Raw genomic sequence first — 21,412 nt, forward strand, 5'->3', positions numbered from 1 at the left:
ATTTACCTCTCTTCATTTTCTTTTTCTCCTGGATCTTCTCACTGTAATTTTTTGTGCCTTTTTAGTTCTCTTATGGCCTCAAACAGATACACACATATGTGTTTTTGCCCCCAGCTTTTAAGATTTTCTTAGAAGGTGCATTGGTTTGAATTACCTTAATCCTCTGTTTCTCTATTACCAAGTCTAATGTTAGTAATAGAAATATAAAACTTGTTTTGGTTTTACCAATATGAAAAGCATCAGGAATTCTAAATATTTGAGTACATATAAGAGATTATTTCCCTCTTAATTTTTAAAAAATACATATGACTTGAAAGCAAAAATTATGAAATTTTTGTGTGAGTTTATAAGGTATGTACACATAATGCATATGACAGCTATAACATAAAGAATGGGGGGGGTGTAGACAATAGACGTGCAATTTGTGAAGTAGCACAGCATTAACTCTTAAATAACTTGTGAAAAAAAAAGGTAACTAAAACATTGTTTTTCCTAAAGCAACCACCAAAAACAATTTTTAAAAGTATAGTGAAAACATCTACACAAAATGGAATTAAAAAAATAATAATTCACAAGGCTGTTAGGAAAATAATCAAAGTATAGGTGGGCCAAACAGGAAATAAAAATGAAGTGATAGATCTGAATCTAAGTATGTCAGTAATTGCATTAAATGATCCAAAACAATAATGTCCAATAGAACTTTCTTCCCTGATGGAAATAACTTACAGCTGCATCATCAAATACATAGCCACTGGCTGTATGGCTAGTGGACAATTTGAACGTGGTTAGTAAAGCTAAGGAATTGCATTTTTAATTATTTTTAAAATGTAATGTATTTAAATTTAATTTTAAATAGACCCATGTAGCTAGTGACTATTGTATCAGACAGCATAGGTTTTAATGTTCCAATGGAAAGGCAGGGATTGCCAATATTTCTTTCTTTTTTTTTTTTTTTTGAGGCGGAGTCTTGCTCTGTCGCCCAGGCTGGAGGGCAGTGGCATGATCTTGGCTCACTGAAAGCTCCGCCTCCTGGGTTCACGCCATTCTCCTGCCTCAGCCTCCCAAGTAGCTGGGACTACAGGTGCCCACCACCATGCCCAGCTAATTTTTTGTATTTTTTAGTAGAGACGGGGTTTCACCATGTTAGCCAGGATGGTCTCGATCTCCTGACCTCATGATCCACCCACCTCGACTTCCCAAAATGCTGGGATTACAGGCGTGAGCCACTGCGCCCGGCCACCAATATTTCTTTTATAAAGAAAAAAGAAAAGCAAGACCCAACTATCTGTCATACCCAAAAAATATACTTTTAAGTATGGACATGGTAAGTTAATGGTAAATGGGTGCAATCAAACAGTAAGCATAAGAATGCTAAAATGACCATATTAATGTCAGATAAAATAGGCTTTAAGAAAACATATACTGTAAAAACTACAGAGGAGTATTTCATACTGATAAAATCTGCTACATCCAGACAGTTTTAAAGTCAAATTCTAACAAAATTTTTGGGAAACAGATGCTTCCAATTATGTACAACTCTTCCAAGAAGTCTAGAAAAAAAAGGATGCTCCTCAACTAATTTACATTAAGATTTTAGAATAATCTCCATATGAAAGTCAGAAAAAGGACATTAGAAAGGAAAATTGCAGGTTGAATGAGCAAGGATGCAAATTTAATCTCACACTGCTTTAAGACAGCATTAACAAGTTGTGCTTATTCTAAGAATATGAGTATGGTTTTATGTATTTAATGAATTTGATGTAGTATATTTATGAATTAAAGAAGAACAATACATGATCCTCCAATGGATGCAGAAAAACATTTGATGACATTCACTACACATTCATGATTTAAGGAAAAAACCAAAGCCATAAATAAAAGGGAATTATGATATAAACATATTAAATGAGGAAACTAGCCAGGTGTGTTGGCTCATGCCTGTCATCCCAGCACTTTGGGAGGCTGAGGCTGGTGGATCGCTTGAGCCCAGGAGTTCAAGACTAGCCTGGGCAATATGTTGAAACCCCATCTCTATAAAAAATACAAAACTTAGCTGGGCATGGTGGTGCATGCCTGTAGTCCCAGCTACTTGGAAGGTGGAGGTGGGAGGATTGCCTGAGCCTGGGAGGCAAGGCTGCAGTGAGCTGTGATCACACCACTGCACTTCAGCCTAGGTGACAGAGTGAGACCTTTTCTCAAAAAATAAAGTAACATCAATAAATGAGGAAACTTTAGAAACATTTCCCTTAACATTAAGGATGATCCAAGGATACCTATGTAACCACCTCAACATTTCACCAGGAGTCCTAAACAGGTAGTAAGATAAGAAATAGAAAAGGTATAAAGATAGGAAGAGAAGAAATGAAACTGATATTATTCACAAATTATATATTAGTCTGTAGAGAAAACCTAAAATAATGTTCAAGCTATTGGCATTAATATCAAGGTATTAAGCAACAGTTGCTGGATATAACATCTATATACCTCCCACTCCCAAATTGAATTTTGATATAGTTGGTTAAATATTGTTAGCAAAAAAAGTTATTTGCAAATGCAAATAACAATATAAGGTACTTGGGAATAAATCTAATAACAAATGATGGGCGTCACCTTTCTAGAGAAATTTATATCATTTCATTAAAAGAAAATTAAATCTTAAAAGTAGATTTATCATTTTCATGGATAGATGCCTTAATCTGAAAATTCATTATGTCAGTCATTATCCCAAAAGGGATTTTACTGAATTTGAAACACAATTTAAAATTTTTAAGTGGACAGGGAAAGGTCCCGCAATACTGAGAAAAATATGGAAGAGCCAGGTTGGGAACACTTCCCTCAGGTATTGATGTAAAAATAGCTCAGTAAACCAACTGAATAAAATGAAAAGCCTAGAAATAGACACACATGGGTGTGTCTATGGGTTATTCTTGCCCACTACAGAGAAAAAAACAACTCACTGTGACAGCGGTATTGCAGTAGAGTAAGAGTTTAATAATTGCAGGGCTAGCCAAGCAGCAGGGTGGGAGTGTTACTCATACAAGCCTCCCCCAAAAGTTGGAAGTTAGGGTTTTTCAAGGACAGTTTGGAGGGCAGGGGGCTAGGAAATGGGAGACACTGACTGATTGACTTGGGGATGATATTATAGCAGGTTTAGCTATCTTCTTGTGCTGAGTCAGTTCCTGGGTGGGGATCACAGAACCAGTTGAATTAGTTCAGTGGTGTGAGTCACAGGTCCAGGTGGAGTCAGTCAGTGTCCAGAATACAAAAGTCTGAAAAATATCTCAAAAACTAATCTTAGGTTTTGACAATAGTGTTGTTATCTATCAGAGCAATTAGGGAAGATACAAATCTTGTGACCTCTGGAGCAGTAGATTATTATAGAAAGGCAAACTAGGGAACAATGGCTGGTTATCGTTTAACTGCATCTACTGGCTTAGCAGAATTTAGGTCCCTCCCATAATTCTAATATTGGGGCCTTTCATTAGTCTTACAAAGGTGGTTTCAAGGCTAGTTTTCGGAAGGGATTGTTATCATTTTTGTTTTAGAGTCGATAGAGGCAGGTAGCATGTGAGGTTGGAAGCAAGATGGAGTAAGGTTAGATTTCTCTCACTGTTATAATTTTTGCAAAGGTGGTTTCATTCCCATTTTTGCAAAGAGGTAACATTGCCAACCAGTGATTTAAAAAAAAAGACTATAAATAAATTTTTATTTCTAAGCTGTAGGGTCACAATGTATCAGTGGGTTGTGAATAGGATAGAGTGCTTTTCACATGATAAGAATAGGCATGATTTCATGAATTTTTTGTTTCATTTATGTGTGTAGTAGGTACGTACTGGTTCCAGATGCAAAATGTGCTCGACTATGACTTCTACCAAAAAAAAAGTGTAAAAGACACAGCAAAACCTGCTCATACAATTTGGTTGTTTCTATGGAAAAAAGTTAAAATTTATCCCCACAAAAATACAAAAATAATATACAGATAAATCAAAGACAAAAATGTAAAAACTTTAAATATTTAGAACATGGAAGAAATTGATGACCTTGACCAGAGCTTTTTTGGTAGGGTAGGAGTAGAGTTTAGAGCCAAAGTCTAATTGGAATGGGTTCACATGTGAGTAGACTAATTAGAGTGACTATCAAAACAAAAGAAGTTTTGTAAGCTTTAGGTCTGTTTTTTTTTAAAAATGAAAAAACCAAACACAAAAAGAGTTTTGTAACAATGAAAAGCAGTGTTAACAGGATTAATATCAAGGTGTTAAGCAACAGTGGCATTAAGCAATGTAGGGTTTGGGGGGGTGGGTTTTTTTTTTTGCCTTTTAACCTGGAACATTTTCTTTTTCTTTTTTTTTTTTTTTGATGGTATCTCATTGTTTTATTTTATTTATTTATTTTACTCTTTTTTAAAATCATACTTTAAGTTCTAGGGTACATGTGCACAACGTGCAGGTTTGTTACATAGGTATACATATGCCATGTTGGTGTGCTGCACCCATTAACTCGTCATTTACATTAGGCATATCTCCTAATGCTATCCCTCCCCCCTCCCCCCACCACATGACAGGCCCCAGTGTGTGATGTTCCCCATTCTGTGTCCAAGTGTTCTAATTGTTCAATTCCCACCTATGAGTGAGAACATGCGGTATTTGGCTTTCTGTCCTTGCGATAGTTTGCTCAGAATGATGGTTTCCAGCTTCATCCATGTCCCTACAAAGGACATGAACTCATCCTTTTTTATGGCTGCATAGTATTCCATGGTGTATATGTGCCACATTTTCTTAATCCAGTCTATCATTGATAGACATTTGGGTTGGTTCCAAGTCTTTGCTATTGTGAATAGTGCCACAATAAATATATGTGTGCATGTGTCTTTATAGCAGCAAGATTTATAATCCTTTGTGTATATACCCAGTAATGGGGTGGCTGGGTCAAATGGTATTTCTAGTTCTAGATCCTTGAGGAATCGCCACACTGTCTTCCACAATGGTTGAACTAGTTTACGGTCCCACCAACAGGTGTAAAAGTGTTCCTGTTTCTCCACATCCTCTCCAGCACCTGTTGTTTCCTGACTGTTTAATGATCGCCATTCTAACTAGTGTGAGATGGTATCTCATTGTGGTTTTGATTTGCATTTCTCTAATGGCCAGTGATGATGAGCATTTTTTTCATGTGTCTTTTGGCTGCATAAATGTCTTCTTTTGAGAAGTGCCTGTTCATATCCTTCACCCACTTTTTGATGGGGTTGTTTGATTTTTTCTTGTAAATTTGTTAAAGTTCATTGTAGATTCTGGATATTTGCCTTTTGTCAGATGGGTAGATTGCAAAAATTTTCTCCCATTCTGTAGGTTGCCTGTTCACTCTGATGGTAGTTTCTTTTGCTGTGCAGAAGCTCTTTAGTTTAATTAGATCCCATTTGTCAATTTTGGCTTTTGTTGCCATTGCTTTTGGTGTTTTAAACATGAAGTCCTTGCCCATGCCTGTGTCCTGAATGGTATTGCCTAGGTTTTCTTCTAGGGTTTTTATGGTTTTAGGTCTAACATTTAAGTCTTTAATCCATCTCAAATTAATTTTTGTATAAGGTATAAGGACGGGATCCAGTTTTCAGCTTTCTACATATGGCTAGCCAGTTTTCCCAGCACCATTTATTAAATAGGGAATCCTTTCCCCATTTCTTCTTTTTGTCAGGTTTGTCAAAGATGAGATTGTTGTAGATGTGTGGTATTATTTCTGAGGGCTCTGTTCTGTTCCATTGGTCTATATCTCAGTTTTGGTACCAGTAACATGCTGTTTTGGTTACTGTAGCCTTGCAGTATAGTTTGCAGTCAGGTAGCATGATGCCTCCAGCTTTGTTCTTTTGGCTTAGGATTGACTTGGTGATACGGGCTGGTTTTTGGTTCCATATGAACTTTAAAGTAGTTTTTTCCAATTCTGTGAAGAAAGTCTTTGATAGCTTGATGGGGATGGCATTGAATCTATAAATTACCTTAGGCGGTATGGCCATTTTCACGATATTGATTCTTCCTGTCCATGAGCATGGAATGTTCTTCCATTTGTTTGTGTCCTGTTTTATTTCGTTGAGCAGTGGTTTGTAGTTCTCCTTGAAGAGGTCCTTCACATCCCTTGTAAGTTGGATTCCTAGGTATTTTATTCTCTTTGAAGCAATAGTGAATGGAATTTCACTCATGATTTGGCTCTCTGTTTGTCTGTTATTGGTGTATAGGAACGCCTGTGATTTTTGCACATTGATTTTGTATCCTGAGACTTTGCTGAAGTTGCTTATCAGCTTGAGATTTTTTGGCTGAGACGATGGGGTTTTCTAAATACACAATCATGTCATCTGCAAACAGGGACAATTTGACTTCCTCTTTTCCTAACTGAATACCCTTTTTTTCTGCTGCCTGATTGCCCTGGCCAGAACTTCCAACACTATGTTGAATAGGAGTGGTGAGAGAAGGCATCCCTGTCTTGTACCAGTTTTCAAAGGGAATGCTTCCAGTTTTTGCCCATTCAGTATGATATTGGCTGTGGGTTTGTCATAAATAGCTCTTACTATTTTGATATATGTCCCATCAATACCTAATTTATTGAGAGTTTTTAGCATGAAGGGCTGTTGAATGTTGTCAAAGGCCTTTTCTGCATCTGTTGAGATAATCATGTGGTTTTTGTCATTGGTTATGTTTATATGATGGATTACATTTACTGATTTGCATATATTGAACCAGCCTTGCATTCCAGTGGTGAAGCCCACTTGATCATGGTGGATAAGCTTTTTGATGTGCTGCTGGATTCAGTTTGCCAGTATTTTATTGAGGATTTTTGCATCGACGTTCATCAGGGATATTGGTTTAAAATTCTCTTTTTTTGTTGTGTCTCTGCCAGGCTTTGGTATCAGGATGATGCAGGCCTCATAAAATGAGTTAGGGAAGACTCCCTCTTTTTCTATTGATTGGAATAGTTTAGAAGGAATGGTACTAGGTCCTCTTTGTACCTCCGATAGAATTCGGCTGTCAATCCATCTGGTCCTGGACTTTTTTTGGTTGGTAGGCTATTAATTATTGCCTCAATTTCAGAGCCTATTGGTTATTGGTCTGTTCAGGGATTCACCTTCTTCCTGGTTTAGTCTTGGGAGGGTGTATATGTCCAGGAATTTATCCATTTCTTCTAGATTTTCTAGTTTATTTGCATAGAGGTGTTTATAGTATTCTCTGATGATAGTTTGTATTTCTGTGGGATCAGTGGTGATATCCCCTTTATCATTTTTTATTGCATCTGTTTGATTCTTCTCTCTTTTCTCCTTTATTAGTCTTGCTAGCGGTCTATCAGTTTTGTTGATCTTTTCAAAAAACCAGCTCCTGGGTTCATTGATTTTTTTGAAGGATTTTTTTTGTGTCTCTATCTCCTTCAGTTCTGCTCTGATCTTAGTTATTTCTTGCCTTCTGGTAGCTTTTGAATGTGTTTGCTTTTGCTTCTCTAGTTCTTTTAATTGTGATGTTAGGATGCCAATTTTAGATCTTTCTTGCTTACTCTTGTGGGCATTTAGTGCTATAAATTTCCCTCTACACACTGCTTTAAATGTGTCCCAGAGATTCTGGTTCTTTGTGTCTTTGTTCTCATTGGTTTTAAAGAACATCTTTATTTCTGCCTTCATTTTGTTATGTACCCAGTAGTCATTCAGGAGCAGTTAACCTGAGACATTTTCATATGTTTATTTGTGGATGGGAATGGACTACTAAATAATTACTGAAGAGCACCTTTGAGTAGGCAAGGAAAGATTAGATTTGGTTAGGGTCATCATTTTTTGCTTCTTTGCCCTAGACAGTTCTGGTTTTCAGCTGTTCCTCCCCTACACCCGCCTCCACCCATCTGATTTAGCATTTGTCCCAGTTTAAAAAAAAATGTTATGGAGGTATCATTAGTAATTACATTAAAACAAGCTGGGATGGAGGATTTGGTAGATTTCCATTTTGTACTTCAAGCTTCTGCTAGTGTCTTGTCTAGTAGTATATGAGACATATGAGCAGTGAATAGAGTTCCCCATTAAGCAGCCTATTGTGCCATACCCATACTGTAAACTGTGGAAATGAATTCATATGCTCTGACAGTTGGTAAGGTCATTTGGAATTGTGGACACTGATATATTGGGTATTTTTCAAGTAGATGGAGGAAATAGATGCATAGCAGTCCTGCCAGAGAGCATATGGAGAGTAGACCAAACACTTCCTAAAATGGCTCTGTTATTTGCTCTATGGCGTAAATCTACAACTGTTTTTTATTTTATTATTTGATACAATTTTATTTTGCAGTAAATCCTTTTGAAAAGAATAATTTTTTAAAAGTTCTTATTTAATGAAAAGTTAAGGACTGCATTTTTGGTTTCTCAAGAAAATTGATAATGAATGGGTGGCAACACAAGGTTCATCAGCATTTATTATCTTTCTTAAGGGTCACAATAATATCTCTAACCACATGAAATCTAGGAACATAAGGATGTACTTCAGAAGTTAATAATTAAGAACACTGTCCCAAAAGGTGACAGTTTATCACATGCAGTTATAGAAGGTATATTTTATATTACTCTGTGAAGCATAACTTCTCATTGAGATTAAAAGAAAATGATTTTTCTAAGTCAATTTAGCACACTTTTGGTTCTAGTTTTCTTATACATGTACAAAAACAAAGTGAAGCAGAGCTGTTATTGAGAAGGCTCTATTAGTAGAAGAAATTTGCAACCAGCTAAAAGATATCAATTTAATATCAGTGTCATAGTATGCTTCAAATAGAAATTCATTAATTTCTAATAGTGGCTCAAATTTTTTTCATCTAATTAATGGAATTCAAGTAGAACATTTGGAAATTAATTCTCCCAGTAGTTAAATATCTGACATCATTGTGAATGCTATTCAGCTTGAAAGTTCAGCATTTAAGATAAAATGATAGTTTCACCCCTGCTAGAATACTACCCTTAAGCCTCTTCTGTTAAAAAAAAAACAACTATAGCTGTCATTCTCTCTTTGTATATTATTTAGTATAGATAGAAAAATATCTGAATGTATATGTGGTAAAATAACAAGTGACTACTTCTTGTAAGTTTTTGAATTTATTTTTTCTTTGCTCATTTCTGTTTTAGTTTTTCTATAATAAACATAAGTTGATTTGTGATAAATAAATTGTAATTAACTTACTCCTCTAAAACACACATACACAGCAAAAAAAGGCAAACAAAAACTAAAAAGGAGTGGTGAGGCATTTCATTTTTTTCCTTTTTAATTATTTGATTCCTTTAAGGAAAGGCAAGATATGAGACAACAGAGGACAAGAATTATGCAATTCCCCCAGCTGCCAATATGTAAAAGACCCATTTTAAAGTGGTAATAGGAGGCTAGTCTAAGGATCTGCATTTATATTTTATCCTTACTCTTTTCTTCCCTTAACTGGATACAGTTATAAAAAGTCCAGTACTGGAATTGCTTTTCATGTTATCAGGAAGGAAGTAACTAGTTTGCCTTATGTAATTAAGATAGTTTCTTATGTTTCTTATAGTGATGCTACATTATATCTGCTTTCAGCTTTCCTTAGATCTTTTGTTTCCTGTGACTTCTATAGCTTTTGTACATATTATCTGTTTATCTTACCTTTTGGAATCTGTACCATTCTTTTAAATATATATTTATATCTCATTTCCTAATTCCTCGATTTTTGCTGGCCTGCCTGGCTTCTGTTTTCATTCTTTACTTGTCCTATATGTCTTACTATCAGTTTAGTTTCTGACCTACCTAGACTCTATGCTTTAGTGTACTTAATTTCCTACCCTATCACTATACTTGACTGTTAATCATAACCCTAATATTCACTCCAGGTGCATCTCCTTTTCATATGGAATTCTGGTGAACAGATCCGTAAAAAATTACTTTAAAAATATGCATAATTAGTCAAAGTATTATTTCCAACTGAAAGAAAAGCTTTGAGTTTCTAATTATTGGAATTAAATTTAAGGTGTTGTCATATTTTTGTTTTTCTTATCAGGCTAAAAGACCCCACTGGTCAGCTAACTGCTAGCTAGGGCTAAGAATGAGAGATTTTGCTTGTTTCTGTTGCTTAATCTCTTCCAGCACAACCAACTTTATTGCCTTCTAAAATGGCCAAGTGGCAAATAGTGATTAATTCATCATTGGTTTACTGCAATTAAGAATTCATTTTGCGACTTTATGGGCTTGAAGAAAGAGTATATACAACCTTTCCATAGAACCTACTATTGACACTATAATTTGAGATATGTGACTATACAGCCTACCTAACCTGTAAATGCTTTTTTGTTATGTAATTTGGGTGTGATTCAGTGATTTTATTTAGGTACTAATTCTACAACTTGTACCATTATGTTAGATGATACATGACATATATTGTAATATAGACAATTTCTTCGTGTCTTTTGGTCCAGTTAATAGGGTAATTAATGGGCAGGTTGATTTTTTTTTTTAATCGAGACAGAGTTTCATTCTATTGCCCAGGCTCTAGTGCAGTGGCACCATCAGAGGGCTCAAGTGATCCTCCCGCCTCAGCCTGCAATTAGCTAGGACTACAGACACCTGCCACCATGCCCGGCTAGTTTTTAAATTTTTTGTAGAAAGAGAGTCTCGCTATGTTACCTGGGCTGGTCTCAAACTTCTGACCTAAAACATTTCTCCCATGTTGGTCTCCCAAGTCACTGGGATTACAGGTGTGAGCCATCATGTCTGGCCTGACTTTTTCTTTTAATATAAATTTTAAGGCAGTTGCCTTTGGTTTTGAATAACTGACTTTTAGTTGAGGTCATTCTCTCCAAAGCCATCTTACTTATTTATGTTTCATTCACTTGCTCTTATGCGTGATTCTTTGGTAAATGTATTTTTTTCTTAGGTAGAACTATTTATAGATACTTTATGCATGACAAAGTTATATATATACATTTATATGTGTATATATACACACATATATACATAAATATGTATATAAAACAGAGAAAAAGAGTTATCTCTAATCCCAAGTCAAGAGTAATCTGATTCAAATGCACATGTTAATCCAACCCACGTGTTATAGACCTAAAAATAGATAAAAACCATGGCCACTTTGAGAGTTTTAATCTGGTTATATCATTTCAATTTTGTATTATAGGAAAGTTAAAGGAGGGAATATTGATGTACATCCATCAGAAAAAGCACTCATTGTTCACTATGAAGTAGAAGCTACCATTCTTGGAGAAATGGGGGACCCCATGTTGGGAGAACGAAAAGAATGTCAAAAAATGTAAGTTCTTTATTTGTGCACATTTTGAAAGTAGTGAACATTATATAAACTTTATACAAATCTGATATTATTTTGATCTGCATAGGTGATTAATTATGGCATTCTTCCAGGCATACTTCATCTTAGTGAAGGAGAGATTATATTAAACTGTAAGTATGGAGTATATTAATCCTAGGAAAAAATGAGATTTTTGTAAGCTTAATAGGAACCTGTTGTAACATACATATTCTAATTTATCCCATTTAGAAAATGAATATAATAGATTATGAACTACTAACTTGTGGAATCAACCACAAAAGATGTGTTTCTGGGTTTGTTTGTTTGTTTAATTTTACTTTAAGTTCTGGGATACATGTGCAGAAAGTGCAGGTTTGTTACATAGATATACATGTGCCATGGTGGTTTGCTGCACCTATCAACCCATCATTTAGATTTTAAGCCCTACATGCATTAGATATTTGTCCTAATGCTCTCCCTCCCCTTGTCCCCCACCCCCTGACAGGCCATGATGTGTGATGTTCCCTCCCCTGTGTCCGTGTGTTCTCATTGTTCAATCCCCATTTATGAGTGAGAACATGTGGTGTTTGGTTTTCTGTTCCTGTGTTAGTTTGTTGAGAATGATGGCTTCTAGCTTCATTCATATCATTGCAAAGGACATGGACTCATTCTTTTTTATGGCTACATATTATTCCGTGATGTATATGTGCCACATTTTCTTTATCCAGTCTATCACTGATGGGCATTTGGGTTGGTTCCAAGTCTTTGCTATTGTAAATAGTGCTGTAATAAACCTATGTGTTAATGTGTCTTTATAGTAGAATGATTTATAATATTTTGGGTATATGCCCAGTAATGGGATTGCTGGATCAAATGGTATTTCTGGTTCTAGATCCTTGAGGAATCGCCACACCGTCTTCCACAATAGTTAAACCAATTCCAATTTTTCCACAGCCTGAGCAGCATCTGCCGAAACTTTTTAATAATCACCATTCTAACTGGTGTGAGATGGTATGTCATTGTGATTTTGATTTGCATTTTTCTAATGACCAATGATGATGAGCTTCTTTTCATGTGTTTCTTGGCCGCATAAATGTCTTCTTTTGAGAAGTGTCTGTTCATATCATTTGCCCACTATTTGAAGGGGTTGTTTGTTTTTTCTCTTGTAAATTTGTTTAAGTTCCTTGTAGATTCTGGATATTAGACCTTAGTCAGATGGGTAGATTGCAAAAAATTTTCTCCCATTCTGTAGGTTTCCTGTTCACTCTGATGATAGTTTCTTTTGCTGTGCAGAAGCTCTTTAGTTTAATTAGATCCCATTTGTCAATTTTGGCTTTTGTTTCCATTGCTTTTGGTGTTTTAGTCATGAAGTCCTTGTCCATGCCTATGTCCTGAATGGTATTGCCTAGGTTTTCTTCTAGGGTTTTTATGGCTTTGGGTTTTACATTTAAGTCTTTAATCCATCTTGGGTTAACATTTGGATAAGGTGTAAGGAAGGGGTCCAGTTTCTGTTTTCTACAAATGGCTATCCAGTTTTCCCAGCACCGTTTATTAAATAGGAAATCCTTTCCGCATTGCTTGTTTTTGTCAGATTTGTCGAAGGTTAGTTGGTTGTAGATGTGTGGTGTTATTTCTGAGTCTCTGTTCTGTTCCATTGGTCTTTATCCCTGTTTTGATACCAGTACCATGCTATTTTGGTTACTGTAGCCTTGTAGTATAGTTTGAAGTCAGGTAGCATGATGCTTTGGGGTTTTTTTTGTTCTGTTTTGTTTTTTGCTTAGAACTGTCTTGGCTATATGGGCTCTTTTTTTGTTCCATATGAAATTTAAAGTATTTTTCCTAGTTCTGTGAAAAAAATCAATGCTAGCTTGATGGGAATAGCATTGAATCTATAAACCTTGAGCAGTATGGCCATTTTTTTCTTCCTATCCATGAGCATGGGATGTTTTTCCAGTTGTTTGTGTCCTCTCTTATTTTCTTGAGAAGCAGTTTGTAGTTCTCCTCGAAGAGGTCCTTCACATACCTTGTAAGTTGTATTCCTAGGTGTTTCATTTTCTTTGTAGCAATTGTAAATGGAAGTTCGCTCATGATTTGGCTCTCTGCTTATCTGTTGTTGGTGTATAGGAATGCTTGTGATTTTTGTACATGGATTTTGTATACTGAGAATTTTGCTGAAGTTGCTTATCAGCTTAAGGAGTTTTTAGGCTGACACGATGGGGTTTTCTAAATATACAATCATGTCATCTGCAAACAGAGACAATTTGACTTCTTCACTTTCTATTTGAATACCCTTTACTTCTTTCTCTTGCCTGATTGCCTTGGCCAGAACTTCCAATACTGTGTTGAATAGGAGTGGTGAGAGAGGGCATCCTTGTCTTGTGATGGTTTTCAAAGGGAATCCTTCCAGCTTTTGCCCATTCAATATGGTATTGGCTATGGGTTTGTCATAAATAGCTCTTATTATTTTGAGATATGTTCCATCAGTACCTAGTTTATTGAGAGTTTTTAACATAAAAAGATGTTGAATTTTTTCGAAGGCCTTTTCTGCATCTATTGAGATAATCATGTAGTTTTTGTCCTTGGTTCTGTTTATGTGATGGATTACATTAATTGATTTGCATATGTTGAACCAGCTTTGCGTCCCAGGGATGAAGCCAACTTGGTTGTGGTGGATAAGCTTTTTGATATGCTGCTGGATTCAGCTTGCCAGTATTTTATTGATGATTTTCACATTGATGTTCATCAGGGAAATTGGCCTGAAATTGTCTTTTTTTTGTTGTGTCTCTGCCAGGTTTGGTATCAGGATGATGCTGGCCTAATAAAATGAGTTAGGGAGGAGTCCCTCTTTTTCTCTTGCTTGGAATAGTTTCAGAAATAATGGTACCCACTCCTCTTTGTACCTCTGGTAGAATTCTGCAGTGAATCCATCTGTTCCTGGCCTTTTTCTTTTTTTGGTTGGTAGGCTATTAATTACTGCCTAAATTTCAGAACTTGTTATTGGTCTATTCAGCCATTTTACTTCTTCCTGGTTTAGTCTTGGGAGGGTGTATGTGTCCAGGAATTTATTCATTTCTTATAGATTTTCTGGTTTATTTGCTTCGAGGTGTTTGTAGTATTCTCTGATGGTAGTTTGTATTTCTGTGGGATCAGTGGTGGTATCCCCTTTATTATATTTTATTGTGTCAATTTGATTTTTCTCTCTTTATTAGTCTAGCTAGCAGTCTATTTTGTTAATTTTTTTGAAAAAACAGCTCCTAGATTCATTGATTTTTGGAAGAGTTTTTTGTGTCTTCATCTCCTTCATTTCTGCTCTGATCTTAGTTATTTCTTGTCTTCTGCTGGCTTTTGACTTTGTTTGCTCTTGCTTCTCTAGTTCTTTTAATTTTGATGTTAGGGTGTCAGTTTCAGATCTTTCCACCTTTCTGATGTGGGCATTTAGTGCTATAAATTTCCTTCTACACACTGCTTAAGCTGTGTCCCAGAGATTCTGGTATGTTGTCTCTTTGTTCTCATTGGTTTCAAAGAACTTCTTTACTTCTGCCTTAATTTTTTAATTTACCCAGGAGTCATTCAGGACCAGGTTGTTCAGTTTCCATGTAGTTATGCGGTTTTGAGTGAGTTTCTTAATCCTGAGTTCTAATTTGATTGCACTGTGGTCTGAGAGACCGTTTGTTATGATTTCCATTCTTCTGCATTTGCTGAGGATTGTTTTACTTCCAATTATGTGGTCGATTTTAGAATAAGTGCCATGTGGCACTTAGAAAAATGTATATTCTGTTTATTTGGAGTAGAGAGTTCTGTGGATGTCTATTAGGTACACTTGATCCAGAGCTGAGTTCAAGTCCTGAGTATCCTTGTTAATTTTCTGTCTCGTTGATCTGCCTAATATTGATAGTGGGGTATTAAAGTCTCCCACTATTATTGTGTGGGAATCTAAGTCTCTTTGTAGTGTAGGTCTCTAAGAACTTGTTTTGTGAATCTGGGTGGTCCTGTATTGGGTGCATATATATTTAGGAGAGTTAGGTCTTTTTGTTGCATTGAACCCTTTACCATTATGTAATGCCCTTCTTTGTCTTTTTTGATCTTTGTTGGTTTAAAGTCTGTTTTATCAGAGACTAGAATTGCAATCCCTGCTTTTTTTTTTTTTTCCATTTGCTTGGTAAATATTCCTCCATTCCTTTATTTTGAGCCTAAGTGTGTCTTTGCATGTGAGCTAGGTCTCCTGAATACAGCACACCAATGGGTCTTGACTCTATCCAATTTGCCAGTCTGTGTCTTTCAATTGAGGCATTTAGCCCATTCACATTTAAGGTTAATATTGTTATATGTGAATTTGATCCTGTCATCATGCTGGTAGCTGGTTATTTTGCACATTAGTTGATGTAGTTTATTCAGTGTCATTGGTCGTTATATTTTGGTGTGTTTTTGCGGTGGCCGGTACTGGTTTTTCCTTTTCATATTTAGTGCTTCCTTCAGGAGCTCTTTTAAGGCAGGCCTGGTTGTGACAGAATCCCTCAGCGTTTGCTTGTCTGGAAATGTTTTTATCTCTCCTTTGCTTATGAAGCTTAGTTTGGCTGGATATTAAATTCTGTGTTGAAAATTATTTTCCTTAAGATTGTTGAATATTGGTCCCCACTCTCTTCTGGCTTATAGAATTTCTGCAGAGAGATCCGCTGTTAGTCTGACGGGCTTCCCTTTGTAGTTGACCTGACCTTTCTCTCTGGCTGCTCTTAACATTTTTTCCTCTGTTTCAACCTTGGAGAATCTGATGATTATGTGTCTTGGGATTTATCTTCTCGAGGAGTATCTTAGTGGTGTTCTCTGTATTTCCTGAATTTGAATGTTGGCCTGTCTTGCTAGGCTGGGGAGGCTCTCCTGGATAATATCCTGAAGTGTGTTTTCCAACTTGGTTCCATTCTCCCTGTCACTTTCAGGTACACCAATCAATCATAGGTTTGATCTTTTCACATAGTGCCATATTTCTTGGAGGCTTTGTTTGTTCCTTTTCATTCTTTTTTCTCTAATCTTGTCTTCACGCCTTATTTCAGCAAGGTGATCTTCAATCTCTAATCTTTCTTCTGCTTGATCGATTTGGCTATTGATACTTGTGTATGTGCTTCACGAAGTTTTCATGCTGTGTTTTTCAGCTCCATCAAGTCATTTATGTTTCTCTCTAAACTGGTTATTCTAGTTATCAGTTCCTGTAACCTTTTATCAAGGTTCTTACCTTCCTTGCACTGGGTTAGAACATGCTCCTTTAATTCAGAGGAGTTTGTTATTACCCACCTTCTGATGCCTACTTCTGGCATTTCGTCAATCTCATTCTCCATCCAGTTTTGTACCCTTGCTGGAGAGGACTTGCGATCATTTGGAGGAGAAGAGGTATTCTGGGTTTTGGGATTTTCAGCGTTTTTGCACTGGTTTTTTCTCATTTTCATGGATTTATCCTTTGATCTTTGAGGCTGATGACCCTTGTATGGGGTTTTTTTTTTGGGGGGGGGGGTGTTTTTTGTTGATGTTGTTGTTGTTGCTCTCTGTGTGTTAGTTTTTGTATCAACAGCCAGGCCCCTCTTCTGCAGGTCTGCTGCAGTGTGCTGCAATTCCACTCCAGACTCCGTCCTCCTGGGTATTACCAGTGGAGGCTGCTGAACAGCAAAGATTGCTGCCTGCTCCTTCCCCTGGAAGCTTCGTCCCAGAGGGGCACTGGCCTGATGCCAGCCAGAGATCTCCTTTATGAGGTGTCTATCAACCCCTGTTGGGAGGTCTCTCCCAGTCAGGAGGCATGGGGATCAGGGACCCACTTGAGGAGGCAGTCTATCCCTTAGCAGAGCTGGTGTGCTGTGCTGGGAGAATTTCCCTTGTCAGGATCAGCTGCTCTCATCAGAGCCAGCAGGCAGGAAAGATTAAGTCTGCTGAAGCTGTGCCCACAGCCACCCCTCCTGCCAGGTTCTCTATCCCAGGGAGATGAGAGTTTTATCTGTAAGCCCCTAAGGCTGCTGCATTTCCTTCATAGATGCCCTGCCCAGTGAGGAGGCATATAGAGAAGCAGTCTGGCCTCAGCCGCTTTGCCACACTGTGGTGAATTCTACCCAGTCCAAACCTCCCAGTCTCCTTAGCACTGTCCGGGGAAAACTACCTACTACAGCCTTACTGATGGCAGACCCACCTCCCCCCACCAAGCTCGATCATCCCAGATCAACTCCAGACTGCTGTGCTGGCAGTGAGAATTTCAAGCCAGTGGTTCATAGCTTGCTGGGCTCCATAAGAGTGGGACTCACTGAGTGAGACCACTTGGCTCCTTGGCTTCCACCCCCTTTCCAGGGGAGTGAACAGTTCTGTCTCCCTGGGATTCCAGGCACCTGGGGTAAGAAAAAAACTTCTGCAGCTAGCTCGCTGCCTGCCCAAACAGCCACCCAGTTTTGTGCTTGAAATCCAGGGCCCAGGTGTTATAGGCTCACCAAGGATTCTCCTGATCTGCGGACTGCAAAAACTGTGGGAAAAGCATAGTACCCGGGCCAGGTAGCACAGTCCCTCACAGCTTCCCTTGGCTGAGTGAGGGAGGTCCCCCAGCTCCTTGCACTTCCTGGGTGAAGTGATGCCCCCGCCACCCCGCTTCTGCTTGCTCTCCATGGGTTGTACCCACTGCCTAACCAGTCCCCGTGAGATGAACTGGGTACCTCAATTGGAAGTGCAGAAATCACCCACCTTTTGCGTTGGTCTCACTGGGAGCTGCAGACTGAGGCTGTTTCTGTTCAGCCATCTTGGCCCCTCCTTATGCCTCTAGATATCTACCCAAATGAGTTGAAAACATGTTCACACAAAAAGCTGCACTTGAATGTTTATAGCAGTTTTACTCATAATTGCAAATAATTGGAAGCAAACTAGAGGTCTTTTTAGAGTTTTTCTCTGTATTGACCTTTCTCTCTATGCCTTCTGATGTGCAGCTAAAACTATATAAAAATATAATAAAATTAAAGGACTTAAAAGGTAGGAACCAAAAAAAAAAAAACCCAAATAAATTAAGGAAGAAATAAAGGGACAGAATACTACTAGAGTTCTTCTTGTAAACATTAGAAGGCACTCTAGCAAATTTAAACAGAAAAGGAATTTATTAAAAGCTATTACATAGCTTGTAGAACCCCAGGAGAACCAGATTTGGGGTTGAATATATAGCTGGGAATAATATCTAAGCCATTCTGCTGGAATGGTTTCGGGAGAAATCATCTACATATGGATAATAAGCTTACAGGACATTGCTCTGAGATCCCCACTCCTGCCCTTCTAATTCCTTGATGTCTTCCAACAAAAATTAGCCATCTTTAACACAAAATAATTCTACACAGTGGCTGCTTGTTCATCTTTCTCTTTTTCAAAAGAACCTTGCATGGGAGCATCTGCTTGACAGTCTTTTGACACCAGGTTGACTCTTCACTTTGAACCTAATTTTATGTCTTTATACCTCTTCCTGGTACCCTGAATCCGTGTAACTAGGCAATTGTTTCCAAACTCTTAATAATGGTTTCTTAATGGGTTCCCAGTGAATCTCCTGGGCTAACTTTAAAAGGAGGGAGGTGTTGGCTAATTATTGTTTTTTAGTGCACTAACTTAAGTATAAAATGTATTCATTTGTTCCTCAAAATTCCTCATATAGATCTTAAAGTGGATCTCACTTTTTTTTTTTTTTTGAGACAGAGCCTCGCCCTGTCACACAGGCTGGAGTACAATGGTGCGATCTCAGCTCACTGCAACCTCTGCCTCCCAAGTTCAAACAATTCTGCTGCCTCAACCTCCCGAGTAGCTGGGATTACAGGCACGCACCACCACACCTGGCAAATTTTTTGTATCTTTAGTAGACACAGGGTTTCACCATATTGGCCAGGCTGGTCTCAAACTCCTGACCTCGTGATCCCCCCGCCTCGGCCTCCCAAAGTGCTGGAATTACAGGCGTGAACCACCGTGCCCGGCCAGATCTCACTTTTTTTTTTGCTTTTACCTTCTATATAGTTACCACCAGAACAACTGAATCTGAACATATCAATATTGTGTCTTGTCCCTAGCTGAAAAAAAGTTAGCATTTGTGGGTATGGTCAAGAAAATGATTTATTTATGATGGTATGGATTCTTACATTTAATAATGCTAAAGACTTTATATATTTTATATCAGAAATACTGTTTTAAAACAGAATCTCTGAATATGCTGTCTTGCCTAGAGAGTCTGAAAAAGATTTTATGTTCCTTTTTTTATTTTGTTTGTCTAGTTCACAGAAATCACTGCCTTGTATTTTTCTAAGCCTAATTATATCTAATAGTTTATTTTACTAAGAGTCTATGGCCAGGTTCTCTATAATAATTTATAATCTATAAATTATTTTAAAGTAGTAGTATTGAAGTTATTACTTTTATAATACGTGAGTTGAAAAATTCTGTTATACTTACAGCATTCGACTTAAAAGTCTCAATGCCAACACAGATATAACTTCCCTGGCAAGGAAGGTGGTCGAAGAATGTAAACTCATTCATCCTTCAAAACTAAATGAGGTAGAACAGCTGTTGTACTATCTACAGAACCGCCGTGATTCATTGTCAGGAAAAGGTAAGTAGTAGAATTCCTGGCTTCCTAATGCAAATCCAAAGTTGTTTGATTATAGTTCATCAAGCAACTATAAAAAAAAGTTTATCAAACTATTGATATTTGATGTTGGGTAGGTTTTTTTCACCAGTGTTATGAATGAGTAAACAACAAAGAATAAACATTAATTGCTTTCATGGTAGGCTTTATATTAGATGCTTCCACATAAAATAGTCTAATTCTTTTTCATGTTTTGTGTGTGTACACATACACTGAAGTAAGAATAAAAAAGGAAATGTCTGTCATATTGATTCTAGAATAATCAAAGGAGAGAATTTGGGGCAGAAAACCTATTTTCACTGCCCCAACTAGACTGATGTTTTATAAACTTCTTTTTTATATTTGTTTATCATTTGGATGGATTATGTAAGTGTTAAAATATATATCATATGCCTTAGACTATCCTAAAGATATAACTTTCATGAATCTTTATTTTCTCTTTGTTTCCTTTTTTTTTTTTTTTTTTTTTTTTGCAGCAGAGAAAAAGGTTTAATCTGGGGGTCACCAAACTAGGAGATGAGAGAAAACCTCAAATCCATCTCCCTGAGAAGTTTGGGGCTAGAGTTTTTAAGGGTTTTGGACTGGCTGAAGTGTGGAGATTGTTGATTGGTCAGAGTGTAAGGTGAAGTAATGGGACAGGATGATGAAGAAGCTGTATTCTCATGCTGATTTCATTCCTCTATGAGGGTCTTCTGACTGGTTGGCATCAGCTGTTTCACTGCAACTCAGGGTCTGAAAAACATTTTAAATGATCCTTAAGCAAAATCCTTATGATTCTAATGTCAGAGATCCTGTCTGTAAGAACAATGGGGATGTAAATGGTCAGCATGTAGTGCTATGTGACTTTAGCAACAAGGAAATGGGCCGAAGTATAGCCTATTAATGCTTAGTTATAACTATATTTCTGTCTGGAACAGAGTTCAAGTCAGAAAAATGGAAGAAATTTTTGAAAATCTTAGTTTGAAGACTTGTAGCCAGGGAAGAATTCAGGTTTAGTTCCAATTGTAGAAAACAATAAAAACTGAAAAGTAATAGACAAGATTAGAATCTAGTAACAGGTATACTATAGTTTCTTTTGAAACAAAATTTTTATCTCTAGTATTCCATTTCTACCAAAGACAAATTATAGTAGGACCAATTTATTTGCAAAATAAGTGTTATACTTTGCCTATTTGCGTAAAGTATGGCAAGAATATTCATTGGCCATATAGGCTCTTTTAAGTTGACTTTGCAGGAACTTTTCCATAAGGAATCTTAGTTTAGACTTTTTAAAAGCCTTAAGGTTAGCTAAACCAAGGATTTATCCATGCCTACAGATACCTATATGAATTGGGTTATTTTGGGACCTCCACTCATCTCTTGTGGAGATCCCAAAATAACGAGGTTTCTGGATCTGTTGAAAGTAACATTTTTTACTTATCACAGGTGAGGAACACTATAAAGAAACTACATAGACAAGGTGGAAGGCTAGTCTTTCCGAGGTGCTTTTATTGGCTCTATAAAGTC

The 21,412-nt window shown here is 37.1% G+C and overlaps 1 protein-coding gene across 4 annotated transcripts in view; it reads left to right on the forward strand.

Annotated features, from left to right (window-relative positions):
• The window catches only part of KIFAP3 (kinesin associated protein 3), a 164,095-nt gene that overhangs the window by 18,794 nt on the left and 123,889 nt on the right, over nt 1–21,412 (forward strand). For 3 of the 4 annotated variants that reach the window (XM_003824636.6, XM_008978294.4, XM_008978295.4), the window contains 2 exons: nt 11,149–11,280; nt 19,716–19,870. In XM_003824636.6, the coding sequence (XP_003824684.1) occupies nt 11,149–11,280; nt 19,716–19,870 (287 nt within the window). The remainder of the gene's footprint in view (nt 1–11,148; nt 11,281–19,715; nt 19,871–21,412) is intronic. The other variant, XM_063604008.1, reaches the window with a different exon arrangement.

This window comes from Pan paniscus, chromosome 1 (assembly GCF_029289425.2).
Source record: "Pan paniscus chromosome 1, NHGRI_mPanPan1-v2.0_pri, whole genome shotgun sequence".
Lineage (NCBI taxonomy): Eukaryota > Metazoa > Chordata > Mammalia > Primates > Hominidae > Pan > Pan paniscus.